Genomic DNA, 13585 nt, shown 5'->3' with positions numbered 1-13585 from the left:
GGGATTGCAATACGGCCTTCCAGTGTTCCTCAGATGTCCACCCACCCCTTCCCCTTTTCCCTGACCACCTGTCCTTTCATCATTTCCTGGGGTTTGCACAGGTTTTTCCCCCCATTCTGAAAAGTTGAAATGCCTCCAAGGTTTAATTATTCGCAGTCAGAGCTTTAAGGTAAAACAGGTGCCCCTCTTTGGCTCCGCCCAGTTTTGCCTTTGGGCCCACCCCTTTTTGCCTTGGGCCCGCCCACCAATGGAATGTGGCCCCTGGCAGCTCCTAAGAAACGGAATGCGGCCCTTGGGTGGAAAGAGGTTTGACCTCCCTGCTTTGAAAACTCTGCGATGATCACGGTGAAGGCAGATGTTCAGAAGGTGAAGACGCCCCTCCTCCAGGACACGTCTGCTTCTCCTGCTCGATGGAGCTGCCTCTCATTTCGACAAGGATGGGTGAACAGAGCAATGGAGGAGTAGGGCACCATGGAGAGCAAGGCCAGCTGAGCTCTGTGGAGCTGCCGCCGCCTGCCCTCTGGCTCAGGCAGTGACTCCTCTCATTGCAAGCCAATGAGACCTGCATCAGTTGAGGAAGCAGCCAGCGCAGCTCTTCAGAGAGCTGGCTAGGTCAAAATGCCCGGCTCTCCTTCCTCAGAGCCAGGAGCTGTGGAAGGAGCATTTTGGGTTCCAGGAGATGGCCTGTATAGGCTGCCTCCTGGGACATCCTTCCCATGCCTGGCTCTGAGGAAGGAGGTCTTCAGAGCCAGGCATTTCAGAGACATGGTGGTTGCTTCCTTCAGCTGATGTGGCTCTCTGGAAAGCCTGCCTGCCCTCTGGCTTGTGCGGTGCAGCATGATGCAGCAGTAAAGGGGGGCTGGAGGGAGTCACAATGTGCCAGGAAGAGGAAGGGGCTGTGCTGGGAGATGCAATGCAGTGCCAGTGGGAAGAGGGCATGTCAATGCAGGGCTCATGTGCTGTCCCATCGAAGGTGGTGGGACAGCTTGCACCAGGGCTTCTGGGACAGTGTGAGCTTTTTTAAAAAGACTTTACAATACGTCCTGAGTATTGCTATGTCTAATACCTGTGAGCTCTTCCTTTTGAGTCACTGGCTGAACAGCTGTGATGCCATGGAACATGGACCAACATTCTGCTTGTTGAGGGGAAAGGGCTGGTCATGCGATGTTGACAAACAGTACAGGAATTCAGTGCAATGGATTGCTCCAGTCTCCTCTGTCAGCCTGCTTGGCTTCTGTGCTAGCCAAGACTATCTTCCCCCATGACCATCTCAGAATTGCAGCGGGCTGGCGAAGGAGGACCAAAATATGACAAATATTTCGACTAGCCCAAGAACTTGGTAGTAGCCCACAGTTCACGGAGGACAGGACTTCCCCTCCTCTGTGACCAGCAAGGAAATACAGACCACTAGCTTCTTAGCAACACACTAGCCGAGGGCATGTCTATACCATGCCTTATCCCAGGGATCATTCCTATGCATCTGCATGATGCTCAGGGGATCCTGGGGGCAGGGAGTGACGATCCCTCCATTTCCCTGGGATAACTGGGACAGCTTTTAGCCCGATTTTTCCTGTGGTCTTGGGATTGTCCCGAGACCATGGGTGGTGTGGGCAGCCATACTGGTTTTGCCTGGCTCCTCATGAGTAAATATGAAGAGGACGGAACCGGGCATGGGGCACAGAGCTCTTCATGTGCTCTGTGCCCATTGGGGGTGGGGTGGGTGAAACCTTACATTTGCATTGGAGCACAACATCCCTCGTTCCTCCTGGGATGTCGCATGCTTGTCCATCCAAATGGGAGGATCTTGTGAGCACAATATCGCAAGATCCTCCCCCTTCCCTCCCGGAAGGCCGGGAGGTGTAGGCATGGCCCATGTCTTTTACAGGCTGGTAACTTTTGTGGGCCGATTGATGAGGCTGTTCTAACCACTGGGCCTTTGGCAGGTGAAGCTTTTCCTCACAGCTGTTAAAGACAGAAAGAGCCCTCTCAGTGGGGAAGCAGTGTGCGTGTGTGCGTGCGCGCACGCCCACGTGCAAGTTGGCAACGCTGCTTAAAGAGCAGCAAGGTATGAAATGGGCATCACGGACATTGAAGGTAGATGGAGTCAATGAAGCACAGAGAAAGAGAGAGAGAGGAGACCGTTCTCTCCTCCCACCCCTTCCAATCCAGCTCCATGGGAATTGCTCATATTAATGATCTTCTCCCTATCCCAGAAGCTGAGTGGTTCGTCGCTAATGGTGTAAAGAGGAGCAATTAAACCCCTGGTAATTAGCATCCATCACTAGCTCACCAACATCAGCGTTTCTGGAGCGGTGATACTATACCCAAATGAGTGAACGTCGGGGCTCACTAGGGGGCGCCCTCATTGCCGTCATGTCTGACCCCAATGGCAACTGTGCAGTGGGTGGCACCAGATGGGCTGGTAGCGGTACTGTGCCACAGGAGGGGAGGCGATTGACTCTCCTTATTAGGAGGGGGCAATTACTGAAGGGGAAATCAACCGGGGAGCAAACCCCCATTCAACAGGGGTCTGCCAGTGTGGGAAAATGGGGTTGCCCCATTTTTGTATTTTACTCTGACTCTGAGCTTGGCCTAATCTACACCAAGTAGGATATTGCACCATGAAAGTGGTATATAAGAGGCAGGAGCCACACCAAACAGGATACAGCGCGGTATGAAAGCGGTATATGGTATGTGTCAATGGACCCCAACCATCGTCAGTCCACTTCAGTACCGCTACAAAGCACTAGTGTGGCTCCTTCTCATTTTATATACCACTTTCATACCCCTTTCACCATCTTGCCTGGTATAGATCAGTCCCTAGACTCCAATGGCTGCATTTCTATCATCCTCCCAAACCCCCCTGTATCCCAGCCTCAACCCGTTCTCCCAACTCTCTCAGCTATCTTCACATTGGCCGTTAATGCAGGGCATGGTTGGTTCACATCACCTATTGTGGTGTAGTGGTTAGAGCCCCTGTGGTTTAGCAGTGAGAGAGTTGGAGTGGGACTCGGGAGTTCAGGGTTCTACGCCCCACTCGGCCATGGAAACCCACTGGGTGTCTTTGGGCCAGTCTCTGACTCTCAGCCTAATCTACCTCACAGGGTTGTTGTGAGGATAAAATGGAGTGGAGGATGACCATGAACTCAGCTTTGGGCTCCTTGGAGGGAAATGTCACAAACAGAGAAACAAAACAAACATCATTCTCCAGCTTAGTGTGGATGAGGCCCTTGTGGCTTTCTCAGGGGTTGGAACACAGATGTTCAAGTATGGTGCATGGGAGGCTGCCTTCTGAGTCATAGAATCATAGAATCATAGAATTGCAGAGTTGGAAGGGGCCTACAAGGCCATCGAGTCCAACCCCCCTGCTCAATGCAGGAATCCACCCTAAAGCATCCCTGACAGATGGTTGTCCAGCTGCCTCTTGAAGGCCTCTAGTGTGGGAGAGCCCACAACTTCACCAGGCAACTGATTCCATTGTCGTACTGCTCTAACAGTCAGGAAGTTTTTCCTGATGTCCAGCTGGAATCTGGCTTCCTTTAACTTGAGCCCGTTATTCTGTGTCCTGCACTCTGGAAGGATCGAGAAGAGATCCTGGCCCTCCTCTGTGTGACAACCTTTTATTTGAAGAGTGCTATCATGTCTCCCCTCAATCTTCTCTTCTCCAGGCTAAACATGCCCAGTTCTTTCAGTCTCTCTTCATAGGGCTTTGTTTCCAGATCCCTGATCATCCTGGTTGCCCTCCTCTGAACACGCTCCAGCTTGTCTGAGTCCTTCTTGAATTGTGGAGCCCAGAACCGGACACATAACTTCAGACCATCTAGCCCAGGTTCTTGGGGTTTCAGGCAGGATTCCCAACCCTCAGCCCTACCTGGAGAATCTGGGGGATCGAACCTGGGACCTTCTGTGTCCAAAGCAGGAGCTCTACCACTGAGCTATGCCCCCCCTCAAGTTCTCACTCTGGCTGAGCACAACTTTGGGAGGAGATGTTGCATGTTGGTTCCAATGAAGGAGATGGATGCCGGGGCGCTGGGAGATGGCATGCATATTTGAGGGCATCTAGGATGGATACACCTGCACAGAATTAGTGCTTGCATTTCCTGGGAGACCATTCTCCTGTTCTCAGATGCTGGGGGCTGCATCCTCCTCCCTAAACTCATACAGCTGTGGCAGGTGCTGAGCAGTCTTCACACCCTCAATGACACTCTTTCCATTATTATTATTACTTCACGTGTCATCAAGATTAGGTTCTGGCAGAATAAATAAATTAAAGGCTCCCAAAATGAGACTTGGTGGGTGCTGGGTTTGAATTGAGCCCTGCACAGGATGGGGAGAGGGTGTTGAGTTGGGGTGATGGGCTTGACAAAGGGCTAAGAGACTTGAAGATAAAGGACCTGAGAGAGACAGGATGCTGGCACTTTTGGACCAGCCTTCAGCAACTTGTATGTGTACAAGCCCCATCATCCCCACCAGTAAGATCATGCTGGGTGGACTGATGAAAGTTGTAGTCCAATCCGTTTGGAAGGTACCAGGTGGTGGGAGACTGCATGGTGAGGATGAGGAGAAAAGGAGAATTCTGCAACGATGGGAGAAGCTGCACGGCCCCCCAATTTCCCCTTCTAGACAATGAAAGGCACCAAAGCCCTGCCTGGTTTAGTATCTGGCAACCTTGAAGGAATCCGCAAGGTGCGTTCATTGACTCTCCACCCCGGCGCCTTACCCTTCTTCTTAGGAGTGGAGTGCATTTTGTTAGCCTAACAACAACCCAGCGAGGGAGGGCAGGGATAGAAAGTGTGGCTGTACAAGGGGGTGACTGCAGGCCCATAGGGCAGATATGATGAAAACATTGTTTTGCTGCCTGCTAAACCAAGGTGTTGTGGGAGGCAGAGCTCAGAGGCAGCGGAGCTAAGCAAAATAAGGGGACGTGATGACTTTGGATGCTGGAGGCCTAGTCAGGGGCTCGGAGGGATGAGGGGAAGAGAAACTTTAGAGCACAACAGCACTCAGTCGGTGCCCGCACACCCAGTGGAGGCTGGTGACTCCAACATCAGTAGCGCTGTGAATCCATTCCGAGGTTTCAGTCTGAACCAGCCAGAACTCTAAAGGAGCTATCCAAGGTGATGAGCCCTAGGCCCCAAAATTAGGTTCAGCACCTTGGATAGCTCCTGAGGTTTGGCTGTTCCTGACCAAAACCCAGAACGGGTTCACGGCCCCACCGAAATCAGAGCCACCAGCGTCCGCTGCTTACATCTGTTTCCCATTGAGGGTCTGTCAGAGTCCTGGGAAGAAACAAGACTCCGTGGGCTTCCCTTCCTTTAACTCCATCATCTCCACCGGACACCCCACACTCCCGCTTCTGTTCTCATGCCCTAGTAAATACAAGCACTTGAGAGCATGTGCAGAGTGTTTTCTCTCTCTTCCATCTCAGCTCAGAGCAGCTGCAACCTGCCTCCACGCAATCGAAGGAAGTTGAGCCCCAGGACGTTTCCCCCCTTATTTTCCTTCCTTTTTAAAGAAATCGAGGGCGAGTGAGTAAGGAGACGGTGAAGGGGTGAGGTGGGAGGGTTACGCACCCAGCAAAGACGAAGGACTGGGGAAAGCTTGACAGGGGAAGAGGAGGAGGGAGGAGGAGAGACTTTGGAAGGGATCAGACTATTGGAAGAAGGGGGGGGTATTGAGCAACGGACCGCATGGGTTAATTCCCCGTCCTCCCCCTTGGGAGACCCACAGATGATGATCTTCTCGGGGAAAGCCGGAGGAGGGCGACTAGGAGGGGGGAGGGAAGGAAAGCGACCGGCCAAGCTGGGATCTCTCTGGGTTTCCCTGATCGTGTGTGTGCGTGTGTGGTGGGGTGTTCTACTTCCTCCTCCCCCCCCCGTCCTCTTCCCCAGCATTGCTGCAGTAACAAAGAGCCCCTCATAAATCAGCTGCCCCCTCCCCGGCCCCTCCCACCAGCCCCCTCTCCCTCGCCCCCATTGGTGGGCCCTGCTCTCGTTCATTTGCATGCCCGGCCCTTTTCCCAGTTAGCCCATCTCCTGATTGGCCCTCCCTGGCACGTCCCTCATCTCTGCCCAGCTGTCTATCAGAATTTTCAACCCCTTCTGTGGCTTTCTCCCCCCCCCCCCTCCCTCCCTCTTCCTCCACAATACACCCCCTCTTATGAGATGCAGCAAGGCTGGCGGGTTGAATGCGAGCACCAGCCTGTACCTTCCTCCATCGCTCCCTGTGTCTCGCTCTCCCCCTCCAGCTGCTGCAGCGTTTCCCCGGCCGGCACCCAGGACCAGCGAGAGACATGCACTGCGTAGCGCTGGGCGCACTCCTCTCCAGGATGGGGATGCTGTTCCTCTACCAAGGTACTGCATACCAGCTCGGCTGCTGCTGTTGCTGCTAGTGGTGGTGATGCGGGATGGAGCGGGGAGGGGGGGAAGCTGAGCTGGGAGAGAAGGAGTGCGCGGACGGAATACCCAATGCGTACCTGTGCGCGCGTATGGGGGTGCGTGGGTACGCGCACCGCTGGGAGACACGGCTGTTGTGGCACGCCACCGCGATGGCACCATCTCACCCCTGTGCGGGTTTCTCTGCAGACTGCCGGATGCCACAGATGTACGTGGCTGTGCCTCTCTGTGGCACCATTCTGGCATTTTGGTGCGCGTTCCACCAAGGTACTCGAGGCGTTTCACTTCTGGAGTTGTCCCAAGTACAGGCGTGTGTGTCTGTGTGCGTGCGCTACCCCTCCTCTTCTCTCTCCGGTGTACACATTTGTGTCCTGGTTTTGGTGTCACGGATGCATGCCATGGAAACCCAGTTCCCCCCCACCCCACCCCACCGAGGCGTCACAACAACTGCATGCGTGCTGTACGAATGCACAATTTTGCCACCTCCTTACGAACATCCGGCTCGCTCTCTTCTGTGCCGTTCATTTTCTGTCTAAATGCTTACTGGGCATTTCCTTTCACGGAGAGCTATGTATGCACACCGGTGCTGTTCGCTTACTGAATTTGCACTCATGTTCCTGCCACGGGTTGCTAGCTGAAACCAGGGGGTGGGGGGTGGGGGGTGGGGCGGGGGAGAGACTTAAGAGCAAGCTGCCTAAAGAACTGCAAAGGCTTGTACAGTGGAGAAACACAGGGCACACTGTGTAGATCCGGAGAGAAACAGGCGGGTATGTGTACATCTTATGTGGAGGGATGGAGGGATGGACATATAGGAGAGAGCAAAAGGGAGACCATGGTCCATGAATGAGAGGTTTGTATGTCTGTTAATTGCTGGATGGCTACATTTGTTTATGTAGGGATAACAGTCAAAAGGGTACTTGTGTAGTGTGTGTGTGAGAGAGAGAAAGAGGGGGGGGGATTGAGGAGAGATGATGATATAGGTAATGGTGGTTGTGATGATGACCAGAATATTTATAGAGGCATAGAGGGACCCAAAGGATAGATGGAAGCTTCAGAAGGTGAGAGACACACAGAGATGCGCAGAGGGGAGCATGATCGCAATGCTCACTTGGGGAAAGCGAACCTGCAACCCTTCTGCACACTTACCTGGAAGCAGGTCCCGTTGAACACTGCAGGACTTATTTCCAAATCAAACAGCACAGGGATCCCACCTGCTTGGGTTCATGCCCTCTGTTCTCATCTTTGGCACATGGTCATCCCAGCCACCTGCCCGGCCCCATCACTCCATGCCTTGGGCTGCCATGGGGAGCACATGTGGGTATCATGGACATTGACCCAACTCAACCAAGGTGCTGCCAGTAGCATCACAGAGGCCAGTTCTGTCATTTTTGGTGCGGTTGTTGGCACTGATGGAGATGGTTCGATTATAAGGGCTTATAGTGTTGCTGATGTGGTTTGCGTGTCTTTGTGGTGTTGACAACGGTGCTAACAGTAGGGCAGGTGGTTTGGTGAGCCACGGATGGCTTTCTTGGCTTCAGGACATGCTAAGAAGAACCCTGTTGGATCTGACCAAAGTGGCCTAGTAATGGGCATTATTTCCAACAGAGGCAGGACATCTCCTGTTATTGTCCCAGCATCTGGCATTTGAAGGTATACTGCCCCTGAAGGGGAAGGCTCCATTTTGCTCTCAGGGCCAACTGCCATCAACAGCTTTAATCCCTTCTTAAAATTCATCTAAGACAGCAGACATCATATCCTGTGGTGGTGCATTCCATAAATTAATTATGTGTTACTTTATTTTGTCTTTCCTGAATCAACTGCCAAACAATTTAATTGAGTAACCAGGAGTTCTAGGGGTGTGTGTGTGTGTGTGTGTGTGTGTAAAAGAGACAGAGAGGTGGAGGGAGGGAGAACTCTCTCTCTCCCTCTCCCTCCCTCTCCCTTCCTCTTTCCAGAAGTTGGTGTGACAGGAAGCATTGGTATTGGTAAGATTTTCATGAGTCCCATTTGTTCGATCATGTCATCTTCATTCCTGCACTGAAGTTTCCTTATTAGTATTGGTCAGTTGATGGAATTAGCAGAAGTCTGCCTGATTGGCACACATAGCACAAACATCTTAAAAACAAATACCCTAAAGCAAAAATAAAAAATAAAAATGACAACCATGAGACCTGTGTCATCTTAAAGATGAACACATTTGCGGTGGCATCAGCTTTAGTTAACTAGCACCTCCTTCATCGGATGCATCCAGCGATGTATTTGTTCATCTTCAAGATGCCACGGGATTCTTGGTCATCATTTATGTTTGGGGTGCTACAAAGAGACTACACAGCTAGCTTTCTGGAGCACTTGAGTAAGCTTGCTAGTACTGCTTTCCCCCCTTCTTTTTCTTTCAAGAGCCCCGTAAGCTACCAAACTGTGGGCCTTGTCTGTGGGCAGCAAGTGCTCTCACCTGGCCTCCTTTTGAGAGGAGCGTTCTCATTGGCTGGTAGTGTGGCATCGCCAACCATCCACTTAGGGTTGGCGTCACAGTGGTGGTGTCACTGGAAAGGGCCATTTCATTGGCAGAGCTGGAGGGTTGGTGAGCTTTGATATGCACATGATTGGCAGCTTTGGGGGTGGGCATATCAAGTGGTTCTTGTGGCAGTGTGGCTCATGGACTCGTGGGATCAGTATCAATGTGATGGGATGAGTTTTCTTTCTTTTTTGAAAATCAGACCAGGGACACTCTGACTGCAGATGGCTTTCCAGGGCTTCTGAAGGTAGGGTCTTTCTCAGACTCTGCACCTAAGGTCCTTTATGATTTGGGGAGGGGGCATCGCTTAGTGGTAGAGACCCTGCATGGGACCCTTCACAAGGTCCTGGTTCCAATCCTGAGCATGTGCAATTTAAAGGATCAGGTGGCAGAGATGGGAGGTGGAGAGCCACAACCAGTTCACATGGAGAATGCCAGGCTGTAGAGATCAATTGTTTGACCTGGTATAGGCCAAGCTTCCTGTGATCCTATAAGTTCCTGCAGCCAGAAACGTCTGGCATGCAACTGAATGCAAAACCTGAGCTTCGCTGCACTCCTCCTATTGCTGTTGCTGCTAAGAATGATCACAATAGCCATCAGCATTATCAATGGAGGCTGAAAGCAGGGATAGCTGTGGAGTAGGCCAGCTGTCAGGGCCCCCCACCAGAGCTCAGAGGGGTTGGCCAAATCCATCAGAGCAGCGGCACCAGAGGGAGAGGTGCTGGAAAACCACAGTCGCTCTGTACCCTTTTTTTGCAGTGGAGGCTGGTGGTTCCTATGTCGATGGGGGAGTGAGTCCCTTTCTACACCTAGGGATTATCCCAGGCAAATTGAGGGATCGTCCCTGCCTGCTCCCGGGATCCGCTGTGTGTCATTTGGATGCACAGGGATGATCCCAGGACAATCCCAGGGGGAAAAGGCAGGTGTAGAAATGGCTTGAGTCTACTCTGGTTTTCAGTCAAAACCAGCCAGGAGGCTAAAGGAGCTCTCCAAGGTGCTGAACACATTCTGGGACTTCACTGGGCCCTGCCTATAGGTTCTGTGCAAATCTATCCTTCGGAGTTCTGACTCGCTTGACTGAAAGCCAGAGAAGATCCACAGCCACTATTCTCCACTGCTAGGACTTATCCTCTTCTGAAGGCATCCTCTATAATCAATGGTTGCCCAGTCCAGGTCTGGGCGCTGAAGTTATGCATCCGTTGGTTAGCACTGGGACAGCGGATAGAGCAGGCAGGCATCTACTTCGCCTGGTCACAGTCTTCCACACGTTAGCGAGATGTGTTGTATTTTGATTTGAATTATAGTATTTGTTTCCACATCTGCATATGTAAATGTTAAGCAAATTGGTGATCTCTTTTACCCCCTTTTTGGTGATGCATTTCCTCTTTTTTGGCAATCCGTAAGTGGCCATCCTGCTGGAAATCAACCCAGGCCACAGCATCCCTGAGCCATTTCAGCTCCCCCCAAAGTGGGACCTCCAGAGCCCATACCAAACAAGCCTCCCCCTCCAAGTAACAACCACCCCTTCATGACGGGGACTCACATCCCCATGTTGGTCCATCCGCACCAGCCATCAGCCTGGAGGGAATCCACAATGAGGAGGAAGAGGGCTAGGTTTGTATCTTCTTCAAAGAATCCAGAGCATAACCTGGGATGAGACCAAGGATTTGTCTTGCCTAGTGTTCTGTTTCCAACACAAGCCAGCCAGATGCCTTTGGAAAATTGAACCAGCAGGGCCTAGCAGAGAGGGCCACTCTCTGTTGGCCATCTTTTGGCCATCCTCTAACAATCCTCCTCAATTGTGTTTGTTTTATCTTCAGTATCTGACACTGAGGGGTATACTCTCACTGATCATGGAGGTTCCATAAAGCCAACATGGCTAATAGGTCATAGAACCATAGAGCTGGAGGATGGCTTGCAGGACAACTGGTCTATCCAGCTGCTCGATGCCAGCAATCCAGACTAAGAACATTCCCAACAGATGACTGTCCAAGTTCTGCAAGAAAACCTCCAGTGAGGTTGAGCCCAGCACCCCTCTGGGTAATCAGTTCCATTGTCAAACTGCTCTTACTAGCAATTAGTGAAGGCCAAGGCCTCTTCCGGCTTCAACCGGGGCCTCAATTGAATCTGCGACGGAGGAAGGTAAGGGGGCGGGGTGGGTGGGTGGTTTCTCTGGCGGCGGCACCGTCGATATAGTGACGGTGGCAAAGCCAGATCTCGCTCCGCAGAGCGGAGCGGGAGACGGGTGGAGCAGCGCGAAGAGGATCAGGCCCGATCCGGATTTTCCAGATCGGGTCACGAAGCGGATTGGGGGGTCCGTGCACACCCCTACTAGCAATACGTTTCTCCCAATGTTCACCTGAAATCTACCCTCCTATAACTTAAGCCCATTGTCTGTTTGCTTATTACATTTATATCCCAACTTTTCCTCCAAGGAGCCCAAGGTGGTGTACATAATCCTCCTCCCTTCCATTTTATCCTCACAACAACCCTGTTGAGAGTTGGTGACTGGCCCAAAGCCAACTTCATGGCTGAGTTGAGGACTAGCACCTTGAGGTTAAATCCAACATAATTCCTGTTTAGAGCAGACCTAATTTAGGTCCCACTGATTTCAATGGGCCTACTCTATGGAGGACTTATGTTGGATCTTACCCTGGGTTTCCTCAGTCCCAGTCTAGCACTCTAACCAATACACCACAAAGTTGCTCATTAGAATTAGTCCTGCCCTCAAGATTTTGCCCTCTTCCGTATAACAACCCTTCAGGTCTTTGAAGGATATGTTGTGATCTGCCCCTTACCCCTTCTCCTCTCTCCTCTGGGTTAACAGGCGGAGCCAAACAGAACAAAACCTTTCTGACCCCAATGATCTCAACATTATCCTCCCTAAATTGATCCAAGTTCTGTGAACTCACCGTGTTGCTCAAGGCCGCTCTCGGATGTTATACCTCTAATAGTTAGGAACTTTCTTCTCATTTCCAGTCTAAATTTGTTCATGTCCAATTTGTAGCTGTCTGTTTTGATGGCTGGTGCTGCCAGCTACATGCACACTTTCCACAACACTGACACTGACTAACATTTACTGTACGGCACCGAGCGCTCCAACGCTGACGATGATTTTGGTGGTGGGTGCGGAACGAAGATGCCAAAATGCTGGCATTGTTAGTAGCGAGGCGCTCGGTGTTCTTAACTTTGTCAATGCCAGAATAATTGTCTCTGTGATTTAGCTGAATTAGTTTGGTGGAACCAGCCCCTGAACAACTGGTGCATAACTAGCAATGACATTGACAATACTCATCGGGGTGCCTGTACCACCGTTGATACCCATTAGAGTTGTCAGCTTTGATTTCAAATATTCCAGTAACTGGGCAAGGCCACAGGGAGGATTCCAGAAGAATATGTGTGTTATGGAAAGGGAAGTGAGAACGTTCTTGGGTTCCAGAACATATGCAAAATTCTTTGCAGAAAAGATGGTCAGAGAGATAGAGAGAGAGAGAGAGAGAGAGAGAGAGAGAGAGAGAGAGTGCATCTTGGCCTCCAGTTAGATCAGTGGTTCCCAAAGTGGGCGGTACTGCTCCCTTGGGGGCAGTGGGACTGCATAGGGGGCCGTTAAGAGGCAAGGGGGCAGCAGGGGGCGCTCGAGGTGGTCTTTTCCGAGAAGTGCCTCTCCAGAAGGTCTTAAAACCCAGGGACATTTTTATGGGAGAAGGTAGTTTGGTCCCAAGACATATAGGGGAAGGATCCACACGTGTATTAATACCGTTTAAGAAGAGTCCTTTTAACGGTGAATTGAAATGTTTCAAAAGCACCAAAACGCTAATGAAGAGACATACCCTGCTGGGTGTGCGCCGCCACGCCGGCTGCAAAACAGAGGCGTTCGCTCTCTTTTCCCTCTCTCCCTTGGCAAGTCTGCGGTGGGTGCTTCCCATTTAAAGGGGCTGTGCGCAGGGGGCACTGGGCATGAGTTTGTGGAACCAAGGGGGCGGTTACCTGAAAAAGTTTGGGAACCACTGCTCTAGGGGGTACTGTTGGGCTCAATCAGAACTTAGGGGTTTATCACAATGTGTGAATGGCAGAAGGGCCCTGTTTGTGCTAGTGGCTGGTGCTGGCAAATCCAGTGGACTGAATCTATGCTTGAGTTCTGTTGTGGGGTGATGGAGCTGGATGTGAGAACAGCCCTTGCAACTACCGTTGCTGAGCCACCAACATTGCTCTGTCATAGCCAGGGACATGGCTTGGCAGAACATGCGTAGAGGTGGCAAGAGATAAGATGGAACCGCTTTCATGCATCCATGCAACCTCTAGTACACCAATGCATGAAACTTTTTATTTATTTATTTAATTTATAGAAATATTTATGTTCTGCCTTTTGGCCCCCTTCACAGCCCTGACGGCAGTTCACAACCATAAAAACCCCACTAGTGATGCAATAAAGATTGAGAAGGAGGGAAGGCACTATAAAAACAAACAGAATACAAACAACAGCAGGCAATGTTAACGTACGGTGGAAAACTTCGCTAAAAGCCTGGCAAAGTAAAAAAATGCCTTGACTTGCCTGCCCAAAAGCCATCAATGAAGAGATTGGGTGAATCTCCCTTTGTGAATGAGGTGCTTCCTTCTCAGGGTGCTTCCACCAAGAAGCCACACCTGCCTTGGCTGCAGAACACAGAGCAAGGCC

The 13585-nt window shown here is 51.4% G+C and overlaps 1 protein-coding gene across 1 annotated transcript in view; it reads left to right on the top strand.

Annotated features, from left to right (window-relative positions):
• Positions 1 to 6136: 6136 nt before the first annotated feature.
• IGLON5 (IgLON family member 5) overlaps positions 6137 to 13585 on the top strand; it is a 105924-nt gene continuing 98475 nt past the window's right edge. The window contains exon 1 of the mRNA XM_063140072.1: positions 6137 to 6353. Within this exon, the coding sequence (XP_062996142.1) occupies positions 6188 to 6353 (166 nt within the window). The 5' untranslated portion in view covers positions 6137 to 6187. The remainder of the gene's footprint in view (positions 6354 to 13585) is intronic.

Source organism: Elgaria multicarinata, chromosome 13 (assembly GCF_023053635.1).
Source record: "Elgaria multicarinata webbii isolate HBS135686 ecotype San Diego chromosome 13, rElgMul1.1.pri, whole genome shotgun sequence".
In the NCBI taxonomy this organism is placed as follows: Eukaryota; Metazoa; Chordata; class Lepidosauria; order Squamata; family Anguidae; genus Elgaria; species Elgaria multicarinata.
Note: the sequence above shows the minus strand (reverse complement) of the source record. Positions and strands in the feature narration are given on the sequence as shown.